The sequence below is a fragment of the Cucurbita moschata genome, unplaced genomic scaffold (assembly GCF_002738365.1).
Source record: "Cucurbita moschata cultivar Rifu unplaced genomic scaffold, Cmos_1.0 Cmo_Scf00028, whole genome shotgun sequence".
In the NCBI taxonomy this organism is placed as follows: Eukaryota; Viridiplantae; Streptophyta; class Magnoliopsida; order Cucurbitales; family Cucurbitaceae; genus Cucurbita; species Cucurbita moschata.
The window spans coordinates 2,397,764-2,423,319 of NW_019268544.1; the positions used below are offsets into that span (position 1 = coordinate 2,397,764).

The 25,556-nt window shown below is 36.8% G+C and overlaps 3 protein-coding genes and 1 long non-coding RNA gene across 4 annotated transcripts; 1 reads left to right on the forward strand and 3 right to left on the reverse strand.

Annotated features, from left to right (window-relative positions):
- Positions 1-873: 873 nt before the first annotated feature.
- On the reverse strand, positions 874-1,619 carry LOC111463414. Its single transcript, XR_002713884.1, has 2 exons — positions 1,337-1,619; positions 874-1,259 (listed from the first exon to the last, which is right to left on the reverse strand). It is a non-coding gene; the product is annotated as an uncharacterized LOC111463414 (long non-coding RNA).
- An 864-nt stretch (positions 1,620-2,483) lies between these two features.
- LOC111463458 (malate dehydrogenase, glyoxysomal) lies at positions 2,484-5,826 on the forward strand. The gene is made up of 9 exons (XM_023107403.1): positions 2,484-2,678; positions 2,859-3,074; positions 3,291-3,605; positions 4,049-4,138; positions 4,230-4,313; positions 4,862-4,897; positions 5,022-5,111; positions 5,200-5,294; positions 5,393-5,826. Exons 1-9 carry the CDS (start codon positions 2,607-2,609, stop codon positions 5,463-5,465), a joined length of 1,071 nt encoding a protein of 356 aa, XP_022963171.1. The 5' UTR covers positions 2,484-2,606; the 3' UTR covers positions 5,466-5,826.
- A 465-nt stretch (positions 5,827-6,291) lies between these two features.
- LOC111463083 (leucine-rich repeat receptor-like serine/threonine-protein kinase BAM1) lies at positions 6,292-16,669 on the reverse strand. The gene is made up of 4 exons (XM_023106894.1): positions 13,922-16,669; positions 13,341-13,796; positions 7,461-10,067; positions 6,292-6,947 (listed from the first exon to the last, which is right to left on the reverse strand). Exons 1-4 carry the CDS (start codon positions 16,506-16,508, stop codon positions 6,646-6,648), a joined length of 5,952 nt encoding a protein of 1,983 aa, XP_022962662.1. The 5' UTR covers positions 16,509-16,669; the 3' UTR covers positions 6,292-6,645.
- Positions 16,670-20,596: 3,927 nt separating this feature from the next.
- Positions 20,597-22,601, reverse strand: LOC111463455 (transcription factor bHLH19-like). The gene is made up of 4 exons (XM_023107399.1): positions 22,522-22,601; positions 21,935-22,432; positions 20,866-21,249; positions 20,597-20,767 (listed from the first exon to the last, which is right to left on the reverse strand). The coding sequence occupies exons 1-4, from the start codon at positions 22,555-22,557 to the stop codon at positions 20,693-20,695; spliced, it is 993 nt and encodes a 330-aa protein (XP_022963167.1). The 5' UTR covers positions 22,558-22,601; the 3' UTR covers positions 20,597-20,692.
- Positions 22,602-25,556: the final 2,955 nt, after the last annotated feature.

The following is a 25,556-nucleotide window of genomic DNA, read 5'->3' on the forward strand; positions in this document are numbered from 1 at the left end:
AAAAAAAAAAAAAAAAAAAAAAAAATAGAAATATATATATTTAGATTTCCCTCCATAATTAATGTAATAAAAATACTTTTTTTTTAAATGGATAAATAACATGGCGGTTGTTGTATGGGTCGGACCCAAGTCAAAAATGAAAGGGATGCAACCCTTAAACTAGACAGAAAAACCAAATTTAATTGAAGCAAGAATTCAGTCGTATATGTGGTTGAAATGTCGAGTTAACCTACAGGAAAATTTTCCACACCAATGCTGTGTCCGATAAATATGATATTTAAATTAGTGCCGACACAAATGACACCAAACTAAATAGAAGTATTACTGTATATTTTAATATCTATAAAGTTTCGTGAATTTCATACTAGGTATTTACCTAATTAGGCATGAGAGATTATGTCAACATCTTTATATGACTTATTCAATACATTAAACTTATTTTGACGGAGACTAGTTTTGTTTAAAGCCAGTTGATTCATGTTATTATGTTAGTGAACGAAGACGTGACACCGATTTTTTATTTAATTTATCGAATGGCCCATTGCAATCACTCCCGGACATTATTTGAAAATAAATTCAAAAAATAAATAAGTGTTTTTTTTATTAAAAAAAATATAAAGTCGGAGCGCAAAGGAATCTCAACCCACCAATTATCCAAGATGAGGCATCTTTATCATTAGGCTTAATGTCTCTCAATAATTATAAATTAACACTTAGTTTCACATTTTTTTTTTAATTTTCTTTCCAGCCCAACCATTTATAGAAAATAAAAACCCATGAATTAGATTTTCAATATTAAGTATTTTAGGACAAAAAAAAAAAAAAAAAGAATAAATTACAGCCGCAGCAACAGATGCAAAAAATTGGTTCTTCTGACAATCTAAGACTTTGTTCCATTTCCAACTTATTCTCTCTACAAAAATAAAAGTTTAAAGCTTAGAGATAGAAAGAGAAAAAGAAAGAGATTCTGAAAATTTTGTGCAATCGATCTTGGGTTGGATCACAATCCACGCAAATTAAAGCATTTGTGTTCTGGGATTGATCCTCCCTCCCAACAAAAAATTATTAAATTCCAAAAACCCAACAAAAATAAATAAAGTTGGAAGAAATTAAATGACCCAAGAACAAAAAAAATACAACCCCTTTCTTCTTCCAGTTCTTGTTGTTACTGCCTGGCTTCGTCCTGTCTGCCATGCCCGAGATGGGTCTCAAGATCTTCACATTTCTCTCAACCCCTTTTGATTTTGCAGAAATGGGCTCTAAAAATTACACAACAACACGAGGGATTGAGACAGAAACATACATAAATAGATAGATCATTAGAACAAAAAAGAACCTGATTTATATAGACGGAGGAGAAAGGCATGGAAGTCGCTCCATATGGCCGGTGACGGCCGCTTCTCGATTTTACCATTTCTTTTTCTTCGACTCAACGCGCTTTATCGATCAAATCAAATCGATTTTGTGTATAAGATATTGATGAGAGATGTCATGGAATTCACATGCAATTTATAAGCCTATGTTCCTCGCCTCAGTTTGGGAAAAAAAGCATGGTTTTTTGTCTTTTGGGGGTTTCATTCCAAATAAGCCAGCCAGCTCAAATGCACACACTCGAATAATATATATACGCACACATATATATAGAAGAATATCTGGGTTTAAGAAAAACGAATTACCCTTCTAGAAACACACCACCATCTCACCTGGGAACACCGACACTTTATTTATTATTATTATTTATAAATATAATTCTCCTAATTTAAGAAATGATATTGAGTTTATAATCAAAAAAAATATTCTCTCCCCATTTTTTGAAAGGGAATCTTTTTCACTTATTTTAATATTTAATTATACATCTATTATGATTTATAATTTGTTCCAGCAACAACATTTAATGATTGCAATTTGAATTTAAAGCTTTCTTCAAATTAATTTATATATTGCTAATTAAATAACTAATAGAAGCTACTTAACTTGGTCAAGTCTAGGAATTCATTTAAATACTTATAATATTAAAATGTGGGATGGTTGGGAATAATTTGTGACCAATATATTATGTCATATATAATATTTAAAAATTCAAATCTACTCCTAATGATATATTTAGTACTTTATTTATTATGTTAATATGTTATATACACTATACTAAAATAATTCATGTTGTAACCTTTTTATTACGTCATATATAATATATATGGTTTTTCTTTCTTTCTTTCTTTTTCTAATAACCATATGGGCTTACTGACCGAGCCGGCCCATCAAACAAAATTATTCGGCCCATTAATTGGATTCGTTGGCCCATGGAAAACAAGCTAGAGATCCATATTGAAGATGGACTTAGGACGATGATGTACAGGTTGACCTTTGACCCAGCTCTGGTTTTGTGAAGGGCCCGTTATTGGGGTCCAGAAAATGGAAATTTGACACGTGTTTGAAATTTGGGTAAGATAAGATTGGGCACGGCCTTGCTTCACGTTTCCCAACCATTTGTTTATTTTGGTATTCCATAATTTAAGCCGCCAAGTATTTGCCTCTTCGCAACATCAAATCTCGAAAGGTTTCTGATTTTAAGACGGTGGGTTTGTTTTCTGATTCGGGAATTAATTATGAAGCCGATTCCGGATGTCAATGAACGTATTGCTCGAATCTCTGCGCATCTTTATCCTCCCAAGTCTCAGGTTCTAATTATGCCTTGTTGATTTCACCGATTTTTATGAAATTTTTTTTGAGCCAATTGCTGTAATTCAACTACCCACCTGGGATTTTGATGTGGATCAAGTGATCGTACTTGCTCGTTATGGTCGATTAATTTGGTTTTTATCGCTTATTTGTTTTGATTTTTGATTGTGTTCGGATAGATGGAGGAAGGTTCTGTTTTGAGGAGGGCGAATTGCCGGGCGAAAGGCGGAGCTCCCGGGTTTAGAGTCGCAATACTTGGGGCCGCCGGTGGCATTGGCCAGCCCCTTGCCATGCTGATGAAGATGAATCCTCTGGTCTCTGTTCTACATCTGTATGATGTCGTCAATGCCCCTGGCGTCACCGCTGATATCAGTCATATGGACACTGGTGCTGTGGTGCGTTTTTTTTTTTTTTACCTGTACAATTTGGAATTAGAACGTACTATGGGATATGAACTTTAAGAGATTTCAGTTACTGTGAAGAAACTGTTGTTCTGTCTCATTTGAAATAGGAAATTTGTTTTTATGATTCGTTTTGGCTGAGTGGCTTTGCAAGTTTTGAGTTCTTGAAGTGAAATAGATAGCATATTGAGAATATTTCTGAAAATTTAGGTGCGTGGATTCTTGGGGCAGCAGCAGCTGGAGGCTGCGCTTACTGGCATGGATCTTGTTATAATCCCTGCAGGAGTTCCCCGAAAACCAGGAATGACAAGAGATGATCTGTTCAAAATTAATGCTGGAATTGTCAAGACTCTCTGTGAAGGGATTGCGAAGTGTTGTCCAAGAGCCATTGTCAACCTGATCAGTAATCCTGTGAACTCCACCGTGCCCATTGCAGCTGAAGTTTTCAAGAAGGCTGGAACTTATGATCCAAAGCGACTTCTGGGAGTTACGATGCTCGATGTTGTCAGAGCCAATACCTTTGTGGTATGTAATAATAGTCGACTAATCTCGTTTCTATTCTTTTAAGTTCATGCTGTAATTTTGGAGTTATATCGTTGCAATGACAAATAGAGGCCCCGCTAGATAAGCATGAAACTTGAAATTCATGATAGCTGTGGCAACCCTTTCGTCCATTAATTAACGGTTTAAATAGAATTTAGATGTCATTACTTTTGGCTTTCTTGTGGCTACTTTAAGAAATCTATTCAACAGTATTGGGATATGTGAGATCCCACATCGGTTGTGGAGGAGAAGGAAACATTCTTTATATGGGTGTGGAAACCTCTCTCTAGCAAACGCGTTTTAAAACCTTGAGGGGAAAACCCAGAGAGGACAATATCTGCCGGCGGTGGGCTTGAGATGTTACAGGATCAGTCTTTTATCTCAATAACCTATGTCATGCCTTCTTGTTATTTTGTCTTTGTCAGGCAGAAGTATTGGGTCTTGATCCTCGGGATGTCGATGTTCCAGTCGTTGGTGGTCATGCTGGTGTAACCATTTTGCCCCTTCTATCTCAGGTTTGCAAGGGTTTCTGATTTGGTTGGTGTACATAATGTTCTTGATTTGCATACTAAGTTTTCATTTAGTTGTTCGTGCCTCTGTGTATAGGTCAAGCCTCCAAGCTCTTTCACACAAGAAGAGATCAACTACCTGACTGATAGGATCCAAAATGGGGGAACAGAAGTTGTCGAGGTACTTAATATCTACTACAACTATGCATTTTATTAAACAACCCTAATAGCAAAATGGAGAAGTACCCGTGCATGTGCTTGTTTGTGTACCGACACATTAATTATCGATAAACAACATTAAACGATTAGATGCATTTATAAATTGCAGGGAAATAATGAACTGAGTATATAGGTTTGGATGAAGCATCTGCTTCATCATGTAGAATCAGACTTGTATTCTCCCATTAATGGTTAGATCCTGCTACATGAAGCTCATATATGTATTTCTGACCACTCCAAGTTATTTTGTTCTTTTTGTTTCCTGAAGTTTTATGAGATATCATTTGATGAAGGCAGAATAATTATTTATCATCTGTGAAGCTCTAATATGCAGATAGTTAGTTGCATGGGGCACAAATTAGATTGATCTTCATAAACTGCAATTTGACGATACTTGTTTGCAAATGCCCGAACCTCTTTCGAGATTTTTACATTCATTGAATCTGTCCTGCTGTATTCTTATCAAACTAAAACATTATCTTATTAGACCAATCTTGAAATTATCCGCAGGCTAAAGCAGGAGCTGGTTCAGCAACCCTCTCAATGGTCAGTTGCTTATTAGACCAATCTCGTCATCGTCTAGTGGACTAAATTTTTAGGCTACCATGAATCTAAAAAATAGTGAAACTAAGACATGTTGTTTTGACTAGTTCATGGTTAAAATGTGCAGGCTTATGCTGCTGTTAAGTTTGCAGATGCTTGTCTTAGGGGCTTAAGAGGAGATGCTGGTGTCGTCGAATGTGCGTTTGTGTCTTCTCAGGTATGCATCTTTTGTCGAAGTTATCGCTAGTTTCCTTTCTTTAATAGTTTGGATAATATTCATCTTATATGATTGTTCGTTGGTATAGGTGACCGAACTTCCATTCTTTGCAACCAAAGTACGACTCGGTCGCACTGGTGTCGAAGAAGTATACTCCCTTGGCCCACTAAACGAATACGAGAGGTATGTGATAGCCAGTTCTAAAAATTGAACATAAGAATCAAATTTGAGTACTCATTGTGGATCATTGAGTTTGAATGAGTTGGGACATTGATTGACAGGATTGGGTTGGAGAAAGCGAAGAAAGAGTTAGCAGGAAGCATTGAGAAGGGAGTTTCCTTCATCAGAAGCTGAAGAGTTGCCAATCACCACAGTTTAAATAGAAATACTTCGTCTCTTATAGATCGAGTACGTACTTATACAGTATGCGTTCTTAGAGATTGAAGTTGATTGAAATGAAACCACACCACCAAGTATTTAATAAAACAATCTGCAGGTGATATCGCCTCCATGTCCACAACCAAAACGGTTGGCTTAGAATGTCGTCTTGAGATTGATGGGTTGTTTTTTAATATATCATTTTGGTACTTAGAATTCGAGTTTGGTATCCGATTCAAAGAGTATGATAGAAGATAGAACATGATTGCGTATCATGAGACTCTGTTGATCTTTGTGAAGAAAATGAATGATGAGGGGAGTTGAAATTATTGGGTAAGTGGAAGGAGAGTGCTTGATGTTTACAAAAATTCCATTCCCATGACTTAGACCTAATAATCAAGCTGACCCTTCTAGAACATAAATGCTTGTCCTTTTTAGCTCACTTTTCCTTTGGAAATCAACGTTAGAAGACAAAGGTGTGCTTGAGTAATGCACAATTTAGTGGCTTCGATCTTTATCTCATATGATGCTTGTTGGCCCATTTAGTGGAATACTAATAATGCTTCCACTAGCATATTATCTTTTATTTTTCTCTTATCCGATATTCGACCCTCGATCGATATTCGATATTCAATCATCCCGACATTTTTATGCATTCTTTACTTGCATGTTTTGATTTTCAAGAATTCGTTCCACGTATAATCACTCTTGTAGTCCTGATTCATATTATTTATCCCTCATTTGTTCAGGTATCACATATTTTTAAACTAATCCGGATAAATCATAACTTCAAGTTTTAACAAAGAAAACTGAAATTCATGAGTTTTTTTTTAGTACAAGTACAGAAGGTGAACAATACTGAAAGAGCAGTGTGTTTATGTAGTGGGAGATGGTACCACTAGCAGTACATCGCACAGTAGGAGGATGCCATAGCCCATCCCATCCCAACAAAAACCCCAAAAAGCAGACACACACTTGCAGGTACATACACTCCTAATTCCTAACACACATCATCAGCACATGCTTCAAGAGACAAGGCTGCCTGTGAATGCATAATGCTTGCTTTTTGTTCTAGCAGGAGACTCTAAAACAGTAACTTCTCGTGTTCAACTGAACACTATGATCATGATTCAGCTATCTCTACCTCGTTTGAGAATCATTGTTGCTGATGCTCCGATAAGATTCGCACGACTTCCTGCATCGTGGGGCGCTTTGCTGCCTCTTCTTCGGTGCAGAGCATGGCGACGTTGAGAACGTGCATCACCTCGTCGAGGGGGACACAAGAGAGTCTTTGATCAACCATTTTATGTATTCCTTCCTTTTCTGAGTTCGTCATTTTTCTAACCCATTCGACTAGGTCCACACCGTCGCTTAATTCACCAACTGGATTCCTACCGCTAACAAGTTCGAAGAGGACGACGCCAAAGCTATATACATCCCACTTCTCGTCGACATGTTCTGCAAGAAAAGAATACCATCCCATTTATCACATTCATCAGTTCTACTGCAACATCATTTATCAACATGCAATCACTCACTTGTTGATTGATTGTGTATAGTCTAATTGTAACCGTCTAAATTGTCCTCTTTTGACTTTCTCTTTTGGGTTTCTCCTTAAGATTTTTAAAACGCGTCTTCTAGGGAGAGGTTTTCACACCCTTATAAGGAATGTATCGCTCCCCTCTCCAACTAACGTGGGATCTCACAATCCACCCTCCTTGAAAGCAAAGCGTCCTCGCTGGCACACCATCCGGTATCTTGCTCTGATACTATTTGTAACAGTTCAGGCATACCACTAATTGATATTGTCTTCTTTGGACTTTCTCCTATGAGCTTTCTCTCGAGGTTTTAAAACGTGTCTATCTTAAATGCTCAGTTTTCAAAATATAAGCTGCATTGAAAGATGAGACAAGCTCTTCAAGTGATTCAACAGATACCTGAATTTTTGTAAGCTCAAACTTATTGTCATACCTGGTGCAAGAGCTGATCGATCCAATGTGCCCGCATCTTGTAAGAACTTCGCGAGCCCAGAATTGGCAAGCTGAGGATCAAAATTGGTGTCGAGCATAATGTTGTTCGATTTCACATCTCGATGAACGATCGGCGGTGAGCAATGGTGGTGAAGGTAGCAGAGTCCATTCGCAATTCCAATGGCTATCTTGTACCTCGTATCCCAAAGCAAATGGCCTCCTTTCTTGCCATGAAGAACCTCATAGAGGTTCCCATTAGGCATGTACTCATATACCAAAAGACCAGTGTCATGGTTTGAACAAAAACCCAATAATCTAACAACGTGACGGTGTCGAATCCTCCCAAGAGCTTGTATCTCGGTATCGAACCCGTCGTCATTAGAACACCCATCGCTCATCTTTGGAAGTCTCTTCACAGTGACCTGATCACCACTAGGCATCACTCCTTCATATACCGTGCCATAACCTCCTTTTGCAATAGCATTTTCCTTCTTAAGGCAATTCAAGACCTCATCAACCGAGAAACCCAAGCGTTGGAAGGCTGTTAATCTCCATCCTTGAAACTCCCTTGCTCTCCTCAATGACCGAACTTTGAAGATCAAAGCAACAGTCAAAGCAAATAAACAGAAAAACGATCCAAAAACTAGGAGGAGCCTGAGAGGAGTTGAGAGGGAGACCTTCATATGTTCTTGATGATTGCAAGGCCCTAAATAGGCTCCACACAGATAAGGGTTGCCAAGAAATGATGTGTAATTGAAGTAACCAAATTGCCCAGTTCCCAAAACCAAACCAGAGAGATTGTTATATGAAAAATCCACAGAAGTTAAGCTCTGCATATGAACTATGGAAGCAGGAATTGACCCAACTAAATGGTTTCTTGAAAGATTCATGTATGTCAATAATTTCATGTTGGTAATATTATTAGGAATTTCACCTGAAAGCTCATTTCCACTAAGATCAAGGAAGATCAAGTGCTTGCACTCACTTATCTCCGGCACAATTCTACCGGAGAATTTATTCTGGCTGAAATTTATCCGAGATAGTTGCTGTAATCTCCCAATCGTCGAAGGAATCTCACCGGAAAACTTATTCCGATCAAGAAGAAGCTTCTGGACAGCCAGAAGGTTGCCGATGGTGGGCGGCAAAGATCCAGAGATCATATTGTTGGATAAACTGATCTGAAGAAGGTTAACTGAGGCTGAATCGGTAATGGGAAGTTCTCCGGAGAGAAAATTGTCGTGCAAATCAATTTGAGTGAGATTTGGCAAACCCAAAAGCCCCTTTGGAATTGATCCATTGAGAGCGTTGCCCCACAGAAGTATACGCCTAAGCGATGTACAATTTCCTAACGATTCTGGGATGGAACCATGTAAGGAATTGCCCATAAGGATCAAAACTTCAAGATGATCGCCATGGCAAATTTCAGAAGGAATTGTGCCTGTCAACTGGTTGAAAGCAAGATCGAGAAACAGAAGCAGTTTGTTCTTCCCCAAATTCGGAGGAATCGAACCAGTGAAATTATTGTTCCATAATTGCAATATCTCTAAGTTTGGGAGGTCACCCATGAATCCCGGAATCTCACCGGAGAGCTTATTGTCGAAAAGGTGCAATAGTGTCAAGTTCTTGAACTCTGCAAAAGAGATGGGTATTTCACCAACAAGCATATTGCATGATATATCCAATGATTGTATGTTCTTCAATCCTCCTAGCTCTGTTAATGATCCAGACAGAGCATTTTCTTGAAGGAATAGTTTAGTGAGCTTCTGCAACTTTCCGAGCTCCGGCGGGAACTTTCCGGACAAACCACAGCTCGCGGCGTCTAACAGAACTAACTCCGATAAGTTTCCTATCGCCGCTGGTATTCCACCGACGAAGGTGTTGTAGTAACCAATGAAGAGTTGTCGAAGGTTCGTCAAGTTTCCGATCGTTGCCGGAATCGGACCTTCAAGGTCGTTACCATGAATCGCCAGAAACTCCAAGAACTGCAAGCGTCCAATCTCCGGAGGGATTCGACCGGAGAAGAAATTTCCCCCAAGGTGTAAATGGCGAAGATTGGGGATTTCAGTGACGACTCTGGGGAAAACGCCGGTCATGTTGTTGTTATAAACATCGAGAACTTGTAGATTCTTCAGCTGCGAAAACTCGCTAGGAATCGAGCCGTTGAGGAGGTTGCTAGAGAGATTAAGATGGCGGAGAGAAGACATGGAGGCAAACTCCGGGGGGATTCCGCCGGAGAATTTGTTGAGTTGGAAGGAAACATTGGTGAGAAACGGAAGAGAGGCAAGATGAGGAGAAAGGGTGCCGGAAAGGTCGAGAGAAGAGAGGTGGAGGGCGAGGACATGGCCACGGGCATCGCATGTGACGCGAGCCCAGGTACAGGGGTCGACGGCGGCGTTCCAGGAGGAGAGAGAAGAACGAGGGTCATCGGAGATGGAGTTTTTGAAGGAGAGAAGGGCCTGTGATTCAGTCAGGGATGCAGAGAAGGCAGGGGAAAAGTAAAGTTGCAGAATTTGCAGGTGCAGAAGGAGAATAATGGCAAAAAATCTCATCTTTTTGCATACAAATTTTGAATGCTTTCTGTTTGTCATTTCTTCTTTTGAATTTTGATTTTAAGATGGAAGGAGGAGGGGGAACTCATCTCCTTCATAATTTCATTATATATATTCCTTTCTCCACTACATCTTTTGATTTTTTTTTTTTTTTTTAAACTTATATGAGATTTCAAGATTAATGATCGAAAATTATTTAGTTTGGGTCCATATGTGTTTGATGTAGAGGACACTGTTGGATGAACGTCCTACATCCGTTAATTTATAGAATGATCATGGTTTATAATCAAATAATACTCTCTAAGTTTTGCACGAGGCCTTTGTCATGAGACTTTAGGCTCAAATGGACAATGTCATATCATTGTGAAGCGTGTTCATCTAGGCAAAAATGACTAAGACAACAAAGGAGTCGAGCCTCAATTAAGGGGAGGTGTACTTTGTTCGAGGGGAGGTGTTGGATGATGAAAGTCCCACATCAGCTAATTTAGGGAATGATCATGGGTTTATAATCAATGAATACTCAATACTCTGTCCATTGGTATGAGACCAACTTATGCTCAAAGTAGACAATATTATACAATTGTTGAGAGTCGTATTCAACTAACACAGATCTAACAGACACTTCAATGATATGACATATATTTGTTGATAATACCCCATTGATAATTGAATTTATTATATTAGTATCATTAACTTGAAATTATGATTAATTAAGCTTCTAATAGCTATTTTTGTAATAAAAAAAATGGGTTTTGAAAGTTTGGTGGGTTTTAACAAACAAAAACGGAAAGAGAGCAAAAACAGAAAAAAAAAAATTAAAAAGAAGACGTATTTGTGGAAGCCCATGTTACGTGGTCCAGTTCATCCACAATGGGCTGCCTTCTTTTTGTATTGGGCTTTAGTGTTTCCCTCGTAATATTGGGTTGGGCCAATGTTGGGCCCATAAAAATGACCCCCACTTCCGATTTGGAGAAATTAATACGGTAAAGTCAAAAGTATGAAATAAATTTTTTAATATCATTTCATTTAAAGCCTCAAGCTATTGAAACTAATAAATAAGACAGAGAATTAACAATATTGTGTCAGTTGACCAACTATTAAATGCAACGCTCATAACGTGCTACTAAAGGAGATAGCCAAATGGACATTTTTTTTCCTATATAGTTAGGTAGAAAAAATTAATGAACATAATAATAATATAATAATAATAATAATAATAATTATTATTATTATTATTATTATTTAAAATTAAAAAAAAAAAAAAAGTAGTAAACTTTATGACTTTTGAGAGTGCAAAATATTCTTTATGAATACTTCCAAACACTAATTAGAGAGAAAAAAAAAGAAAAAGAAAAAGAAAAAAAAAGAGCATAATTAATTAAAGGTAATAATAAATGATGATGGTGTCACTCATCCCTTCATTACCATACATACACACATGCACATATTATAAATCATTGTTTTGATTTTATGCCTTATGATTAAGACCAAGTGGCCCCCATTTGTTACTATTTCCATCATGCTTTCTCAAAATAATGCTATTATTCACATTATAACTTTATGCTTTATTTTAATTCCTATGCCAATGTTTTGATGCTTTCAAGTTTCTTTCTATTTTCCATTTTTTTCAAAGGTAGGCCATACATTCAACACCCACCAAAATTGAAGGGTCGATATTATTTCACAGTATAGACCCAGGTTTGATTCTTAGCTGATGCATTTTATATTCAAACTATGAGATATTGATAGCTTATGGTTAGGTGTGTTAGCGAGAACGACACTAGTAATAATGGTCTAATGGTAGTAATAATGGTCTAGTGGTAGAATAGTAGACTTGGGTTTGATTCCTAGTTGATGATGCATTTCAACATTCAAGCTATGAAGATATTGGTAGCTTTCCTTCTTCTTTTTGCCCACGTTTTATTTTTCCATCGAGGCCAAACTTAAATCTGTGCTCGAGAGATAGATTTCCATATACTGATAAGGTAGGTATGGATTCTCGAGAAGAGAGGAGGTGAGGTGGTACCTCCCGGATCCCATAAGTGAATAGAAAGTTGAATCTACATTGGATCTCACCTGAATCGACCCATCTATTCTCCTGAGGAGAAGTTCCATGCTAATGTGCATTGGATGAACGGTAATATGTAACGGAGACTTATTAGAACATCTTGTTCGTTAAATTGATTGAATTTAGTCTCTTTTCAATTCATGAGTTGGGACAAAATTTTGGGTTGATATTGTTTCACTTTCAATGTTTGATTAACATTTTGGTTTGATAATTATATGAAAACAACAAATATTTCATTTTCAAGAAAGGACAGATTTTTGCTGTTTATGTCTTTTACTTTGGGTCCCCTTTCGGTATTTTTGATTGAAAGAGTAATAGGAAAAGGAAAAATGTTTTGAACTTATATGTAAACTAATACCATCAATTATTATTCTTATTAGACCATTCAATTATTTAACTACTTTATGCCACCAACCCAATTCTAACCTATTCTAATTTTCATACACATTTATTATAACGAACAATGTCCAAGCTTCGTATTAGGATTTAAAATACGAATCCCGCTATTTAACTTTCTACTTCGAAGTCCCACGAAAAATCCTTCCCTTTAGGGTTTTGGTCATTTAATGTTTTGATATTGAAATTATGAGATTGCAACGTGACACCTCCCACCCATGTGAGTTGCTTGGCATTCGACTATCACTCAATTATTACAAATAAAAAAAAAAATGAAAAGAAGATTTTAGCGAGAGCTTGTATCGATGGACCAAAACATTTCTTACAAGAAGTGGATTGTAACTTCTACTTAGTAGATACTTTTTAGAATTGTGAGGATGATGATGATACGTAACTGGTCAAAACAGACGATGTCTGTTAGTAGTAAGCTTGGACAGTTACAAATGATATTAGAGTCAAACACCGGACGATATGCCAACGAGGACGTTGGACACTCAAGAGGGTAGATTGTGAGATTCCATATTGGTTGGAGAGAAAAACGAAACATTCCTTTAAAGGATGTAAACACAAACTCAGTTTCAGTGAAGTAGTGTTTAGTAGTGGAGTAAAAGAAGAAGATGGGTGCTGCAAATGCTTGAACATTTGTTCTAGGAAAAAACAACAATGTCACACCAAAATATCCCCCAACTGCGCAACTGTACATAACAGAAACTAAAAAACAAAGCTTTTGAACATATTACGAGCATAGCATTAAATGGAAGCCAAATAAAACAACATTGCAGTACCAAGCCCCTGAACCTTACTTGCTTCCACTTTTTCTACTTTTAATCTCACACTACCAACCCCAATTAACTTCTTCTTCAAATGCTAAGAAGATCCGGTGGCGGCTGCTGCTGCTGCTGCTCCTTTTTGTTCTTGGTTCCTGTTGTTGGAGGGTCCAATGCTACTGCCCCTGCTGCAGGTGGTGGTGAGGAGTTTGGGAGTGCTGAGTCTCCTGGTTTTGAACATGGTGGCTGTGGGATCTCCGACAGGATTTGGATCACTTCCCGCATCGTCGGGCGCTCCACCGCCTGTTCTTCGACGCACAGCATTGCAACATAGAAGACGTGTGACACTTCATGGAGAGGGATGGAGGACAGCCTTGGATCAAGGATTTTCACTGCCTCTTCCTTGTTTGAGTCTGTCATTTTTCTAACCCATTGGACTATGTCAACACCGTCCCCGAATTCTCCGACCGGTTTTCTTCCGCTGACAAGCTCTAAGAGCACAACTCCAAAGCTATACACGTCACTCTTCTCATCAACTTTCAGCGTGTAAGCGTATTCTGAACGAAAAAAGGCCAGAAAAGTCTCAACAATCAGTCAAAAACATCCACTGTTGTATACATCATATTTAAGAGCCACAGAAAACTAAATCATTGACAGAACAAGTTCAAGCTTAGAATCATACCTGGAGCAATATATCCATAAGAACCAGCAATGGCAGACATGCACTCAGAAGTGCCGGAATCCTGCAAGAACTTGGCCAGGCCAAAATCAGCTACATGAGCTTCAAAATTAGTGTCAAGAAGTATGTTGTTTGATTTGACATCTCGATGAACAATGAGCGGCGAGCAATCATGATGGAGATAGCAAAGCCCTTTGGCAGCTTCAATGGCAATCTTATACCTTGTGTCCCATTGTAAGTGACCTCCTTTTTTCCCATGAAGAACTTCCCCCAGGCTCCCATTAGGCATATACTCATAAATCAAAAGATTTGTCTCATGATTTGAACAAAATCCCAATAACCTAACAATGTGTCTATGTCGAATCCTCCCAAGAGTTTGTATCTCAGCGTTGAATCCATGGTCGTGGGAAGACCCTCGGCTCATTACCGGCAGTCTTTTGACAGCAACGTGGTCACCACTAGGCATCGCCCCTTTATACACAATTCCAGCACCTCCTTTTCCAATGATGTTGTCCTCTTTCAAGCAATCAAGAACATCATCAACTGTGAAATCTAGGCGTTGGAAGGATGTTAATTTCCAAGCCCGAGACTCACTGGCTCTCTTCAATGATCGAGCTTTGATGATTGCAGCCACTGCAAATGCAATTGAGCAAAGAAGCAGACCAATTACAAGGAGGAGCTTAAGGGAAGCAGAGAAGGGACCTTTTACATGTTGTTGGTAATTGCTATTGGCGACCCCATCTTTGCATGGTCCTAAATATGGGCCGCAGAGATCAGGATTGCCCAGAAACGATGTGTAATTGAAGTAGCTGAATTGCCCACTTCCCGGAACTAAGCCGGAGAGGTTGTTGTATGAGAAATCTACAGAGGTCAAACTCTGCATACTGGCTATGGAAGCTGGGATTCCACCGATTAAATGGTTCTTTGAAAGATTTAGGTAATTCAATATTCTCATACTCGTAATCTCGTTTGGAATTTCACCGGAGAGCTCGTTCCGACTGAGATCGACGAAGGTTAGCAGCTTGCATTGGCTAATCTCCGGTGCGATTGGACCTGAAAACTTGTTGTTACTGAAATCAATCTTTGAGAGTTGCTGTAACCGCCCAATCTCAGGTGGGATTTGACCGGAGAATTTATTTCCGTCGAGGAGTAGTTTCTGGACGCCGGAGAAGTTGCCGATAGTGGGTGGAATCGACCCGGAGAGGCGATTGTTCGAGAGACTAATCTGGCCCAGATTGACGGAGATTGAATCGGTTACAGGGAACTCGCCGGAGAGGTAATTGTCCTGTAACTCAACCTGAGAGAGGTCCGGCAGACTGAGAAGCCCCTTTGGGATAGATCCATTAAGAAAATTGTCCCCCATACGAATCCGATTAAGCGAAACACATTTGCCTAGCGACTCTGGGATTGGACCAAACAAGAAATTGCTCAATGCGATGAGAGTTTGAAGGCGATTACCGTAGCACATATCGGGAGGAAGATTTCCGGTGAGCTTGTTGGAAGAAAGATCCAAAATCTGAAGCATTCCGTTCTTGCCCAGGTTCTGTGGAATCGCTTCCGTGAAATTATTCTCCCATAACTGCAACACCTCCAGCTTTGGCAAGTCCCCAATAAAGGAAGGAATCGCTCCATGAAGCTTGTTTCTAAACAGATTCAACAGCGTCAAGTTCTTGAGATCGGAGAACGAGCTGGGAATCTCACCCACAAGCATATTGTTCGACAAATCCAACGATTTCAAGCCATTCAACTCTCCAATCTCCGGCGTCAATGGCCCAGATAGACCATTTACTTGAAGAAACAGCGTATCCAGGTTCTTCAGCTTTCCGAGCTCCGGTGGAATCCGACCAGAGAGTCCACAGTTGGCCGCGTCCAACCGTACCAACTCCGACAAATTCCCAATCTCAGCCGGAATCCCGCCGACGTACGCGTTGAAGTAGCCAATGTAAAGCTCACGAAGATTCGTCAAGTTCCCGATTTCCGGCGGTATGGAACCGCCGAGTTCGTTACCAGAAACCGCAAAGTACTCCAAGGACTCCATCCGACCGACTTCCGGCGGAATCGCTCCGGCGAAGAAATTTCCACCCAAATGCAAATGGCGGAGGCTCATCATTTCAGTAACGACAATGGGGAAATCCCCAGTCATATTGTTGTTATACAAATCAAGAACCTGCAGATTCCGAAGCTGCGAAAGCTGCGTAGGGAACGACCCATCGAAGACATTATTAGACAGGTTCAGGAACCGAAGAGAAGAAATGGAAGAAATCTCCGGCGGGATTGGACCCGAGAAATCATTGGACGCAAGAGAAAGATTAGTAAGAAACCTCAAATAGGCCACATCAGGCGAAAGAGAACCAGAAAGCCCGAGACCAGAGAGGTCAAGGGCAGTGACATGGCGACGAACATCGCAAGTAACCCCAAACCAAGTACAGTGACTGGTGGAAGCATTCCACGAAGAGAGCGAGGATTTGGGGTCACCAGAAATGGAGGTTCTAAGCGAGAGCAGAGCTCGATACTCAGAAACACGAGCTGAACAACAATGGTGAATGTGAAGTTGCAGAAGACAAAGGAGAAGAAGAGGAAGAAGACGCATTTTGTTTGCAGATTCGTTTCTGAATCAGCGATTTGTGCAAATACTAAAGAGTGAGTTTGTAATGGGAGGAAGAGGAAGACGAGCGAGAGAGCTGAGTGAGAAGAACAAGTGGGTTTGGGGCGGGGGCCGGGGGGACCTCAATAAAGTGAATCATGTCGCACATTTTACATTTGATTATGTTTTTAAAAATTTGAATCTTTTTTTACTTTATAATATAAAGTTTTATATCTAACATTATAACGCATATTTATGTCCAAATATATATAGATATAGGTGTAGGAAAGACATTAAATACTCTCACGAACAATTATATGTTAATTGATTGGATACACTCTATTTTTATAATACTAATTCCACAGAATTAAAATAATAATTTCCCATTCTCCATTGCAGATTCAACTTTTCTGGGAATTTGTGAACATAGTATAATATTAATTTTAGTGCAACAATAAAGCTAATAAATAAAATTTGGAAAAAAAATTAATTTCGATAATTAACACAAATTTATATTAGGGTTAGACGTAGAGTAATGAAGCTACTGATTTCGGCAATAATTGCTTTATTTGGATTGCATCTTCCCAGTGGGTGAATTTGGTGGAGTTGTTGATGTCTTTTTTATTATTTTATAAAAAATAAATAGTTATAATTAGTTCAGAGTTGTTAAGCATTAAAATAAATTTCATTATTAACAGCATTTTCATTTTCATTTTCATTTTCATTTTATATATTTTTTTAGTTTAATTTCTTGATTAAACAGTGGAGGGTAGAAAATGGTAAAAGAGTGTTAAAAAAGAGACGCAGCTTTTCGACGACTTTTTGCATAACTTTGCTTCTATTTTCTTCTTTCTGCATTGCTCCCTCTCCTGCCTCTTTTTATGACCACGATCTACAATAAAGCTGTCTTTTTTCTTTTCTTTTCTTTTTTGAATTTAAATAATTTAATTAATAGAAAATGAGGTCTGTAAAAATTTGAATTTTACCGAGGGGGGGTTTGAGGTAAAGTAATAATAGCGGTGGATTTGTGTGTTATTTTATTTTATTTTTTTCTTTAGATAAGGGTTGGTCAAAGTCAAACAAACCCAAGGCACGTTAACAGACACCAGACGGCTTATTGTGGCCCAATCCAATTTCTCTGTCTCCCACTACCCTTCTCTTTCCCTCATTATTACCATCTCCACCACCCCCCACCCCCTACTTAATTACTCTTTTACCCTTCAATTTACCCCTCCTTAATTACTCTTTTACCCTTCAATTTACCCCTCCTTAATTACTCTTTTACCCTTCAATTTACCCCTACTCCTCTGAGCCTGATCCTTACGGCACATCGCAACCCGACAAACTCACTCCATATTGGTCCCCGATCAAAACAATTTTCTTTCCTAATTAAAATGGTGAAATGACGAAGCAGTCCTCCTTCGTTGATTCTGTGGGCAGTGTAAGTGAGTGAAGTATAGACGCGTTTTAACTCGTGAGCCAAACCAAACAATATCTGTTGACGGTGTTGGTGGGTGGTGGGCGAGAAAGAAGGATTAAAAAAAAAAAAACAGAAAAAGAGACAAAAAGAAAAGTGGTTCCATAATTTCGACCACAAAACACGTTATCTCACTTCCTAATCTTTGTATCTTGGTTACCGAACAATTTGTCCCCTCTTTCTCTCTCTCTCTTCAGCCCTCTGAATGCACCTTCTCGCACCACAAAACAAAGCAAAACAAAACAACACCTCGTTTCTAACATTAACAACATTTTCTTCTTTGTTTTTTTTTGGGGACTAAACGACGACACTTCAATATCCATTAATCTTTGTTCAAGCTGTTAGGCACTAGCTTGGCCTTCACTCTTTTATGTTCCACCATACCATTTTGTCTACTTGCCTGCACCAACCAGCAACCTTAAATTCCTGGCCCAGCCCAGCCCAATTCCTAAAACAGAGAGAAGATTTGTTCTAATTGGGCCGACCCGTAATTCTTAAACCCAATTTCACTTCAATTGGGCTTCTAACTTCTGGTAGTTGGGCCGACCCGCAATTCTCAGAATACGTATTTCTAAATAAACAAACAAATAATCATTTCTTAAATCTTAAAAATTAGGTAGAAATTATTTTGATAACGATTGTATTTATTTTTATTAATTAAAAATATTAAATGTTTTTAAACTCAGATTCTTGTCTTTAAGCTTAATTTGGATAGAAATATAGGTGGATATGAAAGCAAAAATAAAAATTGGAAATCAGTAGCAAAAGTGAGAATGGCATTGCCACAATTTATTATTTGTCCAACTCCGTCTCCGCTAATCTTTTGGGTCCATTTAAAGCCATACCTCATTTCAAACTTTGTACTCAAATTTCAAACAAATATTATTACGTTGAATTAAATGTTTATATTAAGAATAATGATAATAAAAAATATCGAAGAAATTATGGATAAGATCTCACATGATTAGAGAAGGAATAAAATAATCTAAAACAATAAAGCTAACGACAATATTTAATGGGCTAAAGTTAATTTTTCGATTATGAAGTTCCGTACTTAATGCAATTTCTATTAACATATTGTCTGATAAGTATAGTGTAAATGCTTTATTTTTCAAACCTCAGCCTCCAAAGTCAACCACTTTGTCTCTCTTTGAATGGTGTAAACTCTCTTCTTCATAAAGAGGCTGTTACAATAAATAACAATTTCATAATATTTTTTTGTACATTAGTCTTTGAAAAAGTTTCAAATATAAGCTTGGAAGAATCTTAAAAGCTATTAAAAAAAAAAAACAAATTATTTTGTCGCTGACTACGAAAATAAAGTTTGAATCTTCTAATCTTAAATGTTTGAATCTTCTAATCTTAAATGCGTAATTAAAGTAGGATTAAATTATACATTAACAAATTCTCTCCATTGAAACCCACTTTAATTATGTACTTTGGTTCAAATAATTAAAGAAGAATAGTCAAACAAATAAAAGTAGAGATGATTTGGTAGTTTATATTGTTTGAGACGGTAGGTTCGTTTGAAATGTTGGTGATATTTAGTTGGGTTCATGCATTTCCAATAAAATGGGATATCCACCCAATCAAATGATGCTTAAATTCCACGTCAAAATCAATAGATAATTCCATCTCTACTTTTATTCGACATATATAACGAATGGATATATAATGAAAATAGTGGAATTTGTAAGCCAACAAATGGACCAAACAGCTTAGGATAAGTATGTTACATTAAAGATCCGACCATGAAATTTCACGAAGATCACATAATCTTTGGTGGGACAATGCTTGTCTTTCTTCCTTCTCAATAATCTTCTTTTCATTTTTTTAAACCATAAACTTTCAAACCAATCTATATCCGTTTTCACTCGTCCAAACAATTTTTTAATTCCATCGAACGTTTCACAATTGAGTGTTCACATTATTCATTAACTTTCTCTCCTAAACTTCTTAATTGCTTCTAAATTGAATGATTCTGATTTAGCTTATCAAACTTAGTTATCATTGTTGTTGTCTCCACTATACCTCTACAACTATCATAAACATGCATTATTGGATTTTCCTTCTACTAGTAGTGATGTTTCTTATGACCGTCTATTTTTTCATTTCTATAGTCGCAACGTCATCACGATTAACGTCTTGAACAGAGGTTTCAAGTAACTATTAATCATCTTGAAGTGTGATTGGTAACATATATTTTAGAAAGTTGGTTACCGAATTTATTTCAAAATTATCCTTTTAACTTGGTCAATCGGAAGAAGGTAAATTTTAAGTTGCCCTAGCACAACGTCAGGTGTGTAGATTCTTCATATTATTATGCACGTTTCCTTCACAAGCCTCCTCACAAATGCTTTCAAACTAATTATTGAGTCGGTTTTGGCAGCTTCTCGAGTCGGTTTTGGCTTCACAAAACCCTAACATTACATTACAAACACAAGATCCCTCAAAAAACCAAACCTAAACCCTAGCAAGAGAGAAAACAGCCTGCAAAATCCCACAAACAAAACAAAAAAATCCATTTTTACAGAGGTAAAAAGAGTCAAAACCTCTAAAAAAAAAAAAAGTTACCCCTCTCAAATGGGTTTGTTTATTTATTACATCATCACAGGCTAATTTATTTTCTCTCAATTTAAGGCAAAAAAAAAGGGAAGGAAAAAGAAAAGTCAATCTTAAAAACAACAAACAAAGTTTGTCTTTTTCTAAAGTTTTAGTTGAAATCCAGCAAAGCTTGTCTTAGATTCTTCACAACATCCTCCACTTTCATACAAAAACCATCATCTACCTGCATTAAATAAATAATATAATTTATCCTCCAAATCCCAGCTTCAATTTATGAATTAAATCAACAAATAAAATAACCTAAATTATGTAATATAGTACCTGAGCCACAATGGTGATGTCGAGCTTAGAGTGGGCGAATGGCAAGGCACTACTGTTGAGGATTGTGAGATTAAGATTCTCAATTTTTCCCAGCAAATAGGAGAGACAACCTTTGCGTTTGTGGCAGTGGATTCTGAAAAGAACATCCTTGTTTGAAACCCTTGCTTCTATTTCGGGAACTGGTCGCCCCGAAAAGCTGTTCTCCTCCGATGATATCGTGTCGTCGTCGTCCGAAGAGGAAGCTGGGCTCCTTCTTTTCACATACACGGTGGATTGCTCCTCCGACACTTTGGATATTGCTGCCTGTTCCTCCACCACTTTCAAACGCTCTTGAAGCTCTTTTACATATCTTACGGCTCCGCTCAAGATTGAAGCTTTGTCTATCTGTAACAGAATAAACAAACACATCCAAATTTAGCCCTTTGTCTAATAGATCTACTAACAATCGAGATCTTAAAAGGGTTTTTAGAAGCAAATTTGAGAGTTTTTAAGTCTATTAGACATGATTAAAAGATAAACGGTGAGATCCTATACATCGTTTGAGATGAGAACGAAACATTCTTTATAAGGGTGTGGAAGCTTTTCCCAACAAACACATTTTAAAACAGTGAAGCTGATGGCTATTCGTAACAGGTCAAAACAGACAATATCTGCTAACGGTGGGCTACAATTGTTACAAAACACGAGGCGGTATGCCAGAAAGGAGGTTAGAGTTGGAAAGTGGGTGGATTGGGGGTCCCACATTGATGGAAGAAGAAAGAATGTCCCCAAAAAGTAGGCCTTAGAGAGATTGGATGGTGAGATTTCACATCGGTTGTAGAGGAGAACGAAGCTTTATAAAGGTGTGGAAATCACTGAGTATTCTTTATTTATAAGGGTGGGAAATCTCTCTTCTAGTAGATGAGTTTTAAAACTATGAGACAAAAAAGACAATATTTGTTAGCTAGCCGTAGATTTTAACTCTTACATAGACAGACTCGATTAAGAAGAAAAATTGTAACTTTGACTGAGTTAAGCTCGACCCAGGGAAGATCGGGTGCAAACTATAAAGATTGGTTTAAACATTTACCTTGTTGAGGCCAGGAATGAGAGCTGAAAGAGCAATGAAGCGTTGGCTAAGCTTCTCTCTTCGTTTTCGCTCAGCCAAAACATGTTCTCTAGCATGAAAAGGATTTCTATTAACAGAACCAGCCGCCTTCTTAGCTCCCTGTCGACTGTACTCATTATTCCAACTCTCAGTAATCAAAGTCGAGAAATTTAAATTCCTATCAGACTCATAAGCCATCTCAATCTTAGGCTCCACGCTGCCCTTCACATCACATCCTTTCCCAGCTTTGCAGTTCAATTTTTCAAAGCTAATTATATGGGACGAGGACGATGAAGAATCAGCCTTGGGAGCAAACCCTTGAGATGTTGCGCCCTTCCCCTCCACCTTCACCGCCGACGGCAGATCCGTCGACCCATAAAAGTCACTCCGCCCATTCTCCTCAAATTTCATCTCATCAAACGAAAATTCAAAAGGGTTCACCTGGAATTCATCCATAAAGTAAGGAGCATCTTCCATTTCCTAAAAAATCAAAAACCCATTTTAAAAAAAAAAAAAAAAAAAAACGACCAAAATTAATGAAAGAAATTGATAGAACATTTGGTAATTACCCATTCAGACACCCATTTGGTTGATGAAATCTCCATTGGATTGTTGATTTGTTGATGGGGGGAGAGAAGGAAAAATGATGAAGGGCTTTATAGGGCTAAGGAACACGTTTTTAGGGAAGGTGGCTTGTGTGAAAGAGTGGTTAAGTCAGCTTTCGGGTTCGTGTTTTGGTCAATGGATCCGTGAATTCTCTCACGTTTTGGCTGTTTCTGAACCCAATGTTTATTTTAATTAAACATTCATATATCTATAATATATTTTTTAATTTTTTAATTTTAATTTAAGTTTATATAAGGCCATGAGAAAAGGTAAAACATGATTGTTAAAAGAAAAATAATAATATGAATATTAAAAGAAAGGAAAGAATAATAAACTTTAATTAAAAAAAATAAAAAAATCTGCAAAGATCCCACCTTTGGCTATTTTATGTTCATACGTGGAAACAACCTCCCATTAAATTGGTGAGAATAGCACGTGGGAATTGACGAACCAGACACGAAGGTGCAGCACAGAGCAGAGCCCTACACTCGAAGCACCTTAGCCGTTAATTAGGGCATGGTCCTAGAGTCCTTAAGGACTACGGTCAAAATTCTCCCATGCCCTAAGATTGACCTGCAAATTACATTACTACCCTCCATCTTAATTAATTATATTATCATTTTCTAATTAGCTATAAATAATAATTCAATCTCAAGATTTTATTTGTATTTTATAATGCAACGATCTCCTTTTATATTACGCATCACGACTGAGTAATTCCTTCTTAAATTTTGGGTCGAACTATTTATTTATTTTTAATTTTTTTGAATAATAATTAATCACTATATACTTTGCATACGTTCTTGGTCATTTTTGTTTTATAAATACAAAGTTGAAAATGATAAAATAAATGACTTTTTAGTAAATATTTGAATAGTTTAATGTAGTGAAATGAAAGTAATATTATAATGTTGCAAATATTGTATTTTCTTATTGGGGTTTTTAAATTATTTTGTAAATATAGGATATTTATTGCCAGAGTGGACCCATGCGGAGATAAGAACAGTATGTATATTAAAATCATATTTGTATAAAGCTGAGTTGGCATAAATACTATATAATATGGGTTTTCAATAATTTAAATCACAAGTCATTTTTGGAGATCATCATCAATATGTATCCTTTAATAATAATAAAACAAAAATCATGATTTTATATAATGTACATAAATATTTATTACATAAAAGTGGAATGGTTGAGTATCATTTTAAACTTATTTATTTCTTTTAAATTTTAAAACCTACCAAAATTTATTCTTACTCAAATTAATATAATATTTATATTCTGAAATTAAAATGAATTATATATATATATATATATATATATATATATATATATATATATATATATATATATATATATATATATATATATATATATATATATATATATATATATATATATATATATATATATATATATATATATATATATATATATATATATATATATATTTCTTTAAAAACTTGGAGGATTCGATCTAAGAAAGTATATATAATAATTAATTGAATTAAGTTCAAATTGAGCTTATAAAATATAATTATCCTACGTTTTTATGTCTATTTGATGTTCTTTAGAAGTGAGGTTGTGATATTTGAGTAGAGGAAAGGTACATGAATGAACCGAAGATCACGTTCCAATGAGACCAATCTTGAAAATAAGATAGCTAAAAAATGCTTGAACGACTTGAAAGTTACAATGTATACATCTTCATTCTGGTGGCTTAATTGTAGGAGTTTTATGATTAAATGTGTTTTGTTTGGACCAATTCTTATGTTGGGCTGGTATGTGGGGGGATAGTCTTCACTCTTAGAGTCGAACGGCCACTAACGTGACCATGTCGCAAGGAATGCACTAAAATATCGGGGTCATCATGTGCTGAATCCAACTTTTGAATCCTAGACATGGAACGTTACAGAAATTGTCTAGCTCTAAAGCATAAAAGCTTTTATATATATATATATATATATTAAAATGTATATAAATTACTACATGGGTTATTGTGTCTAATAGGTATAAGTAAGGTCAATAATTTGTATAAGCGTTTAAGCTCAGAGTAGACAAAATTATCGTGGAGAAAAAGAAAATTTCTAGATCCAACATAATTTTTCTTCCCGCTTCAAAATGAAAAAGAAAACCACTTTTCAAATATGTACGAGGATTAAAATAATACATATCATCATTAGTGTGTTCCGATAACTTAGACATTAAAACTCATCGATACAAAATAAAAAATTGTCACCCATCTCGAGAAATTAGTTATATAATAATAATAATAATAAAGGAATGAAGCATGGATGAGAAAGCATATGATGAATGTAATTAGATGTAAAGCATTTAATGGTTAATGAAAGCTTGGAGATTAAGAGATAGATTATAAAGATTTGTAGAGCTGAATTGAAGGCCACCACACACACATGTACATAGGACTCCCCAAATATTTTGCCAGTAAGAAACCAATAAAAAATTAAATTAAATTAAATTAAAAAAACATGTATGGGACACCTCACCCGATTTATTGTAATTTAATACCCATTAAACCCATGTGTGTTAATTCTCCATTTTGGGAGCATAACTCACATCAATATTTTATTATTTTTAAATCTAATAATATATAATATACACTTAACTCTAGTTGGCCATGTTTGGTTAGTTTTCAACGTTTAAACCATCACATCTAGTTAATTGGATAAAACCCTAAATATTATATAAAAGTTTAAGGTTTGGGAGAGTCTGAACGCATCGTGAGATTTCATATTCATTAGAGAGGGGAATGAAGTATTTCTTAGAAAAGTATAGATGTATTTTAAAATTATGAACCTGACGGTAATATGTAACGGACTAAAACAGATAATATCTACTAGCGGTGGACTTGAGGGGTTATAAATGATATCATGGTCAAACACGGTCATTGTGTTAGCGAGAACGTTGGGCTCCTAAAGGGGTGGATTGTGAGATCCCAAATTAGTTGGAGAAGGGAACGAAACATTTTTTTATA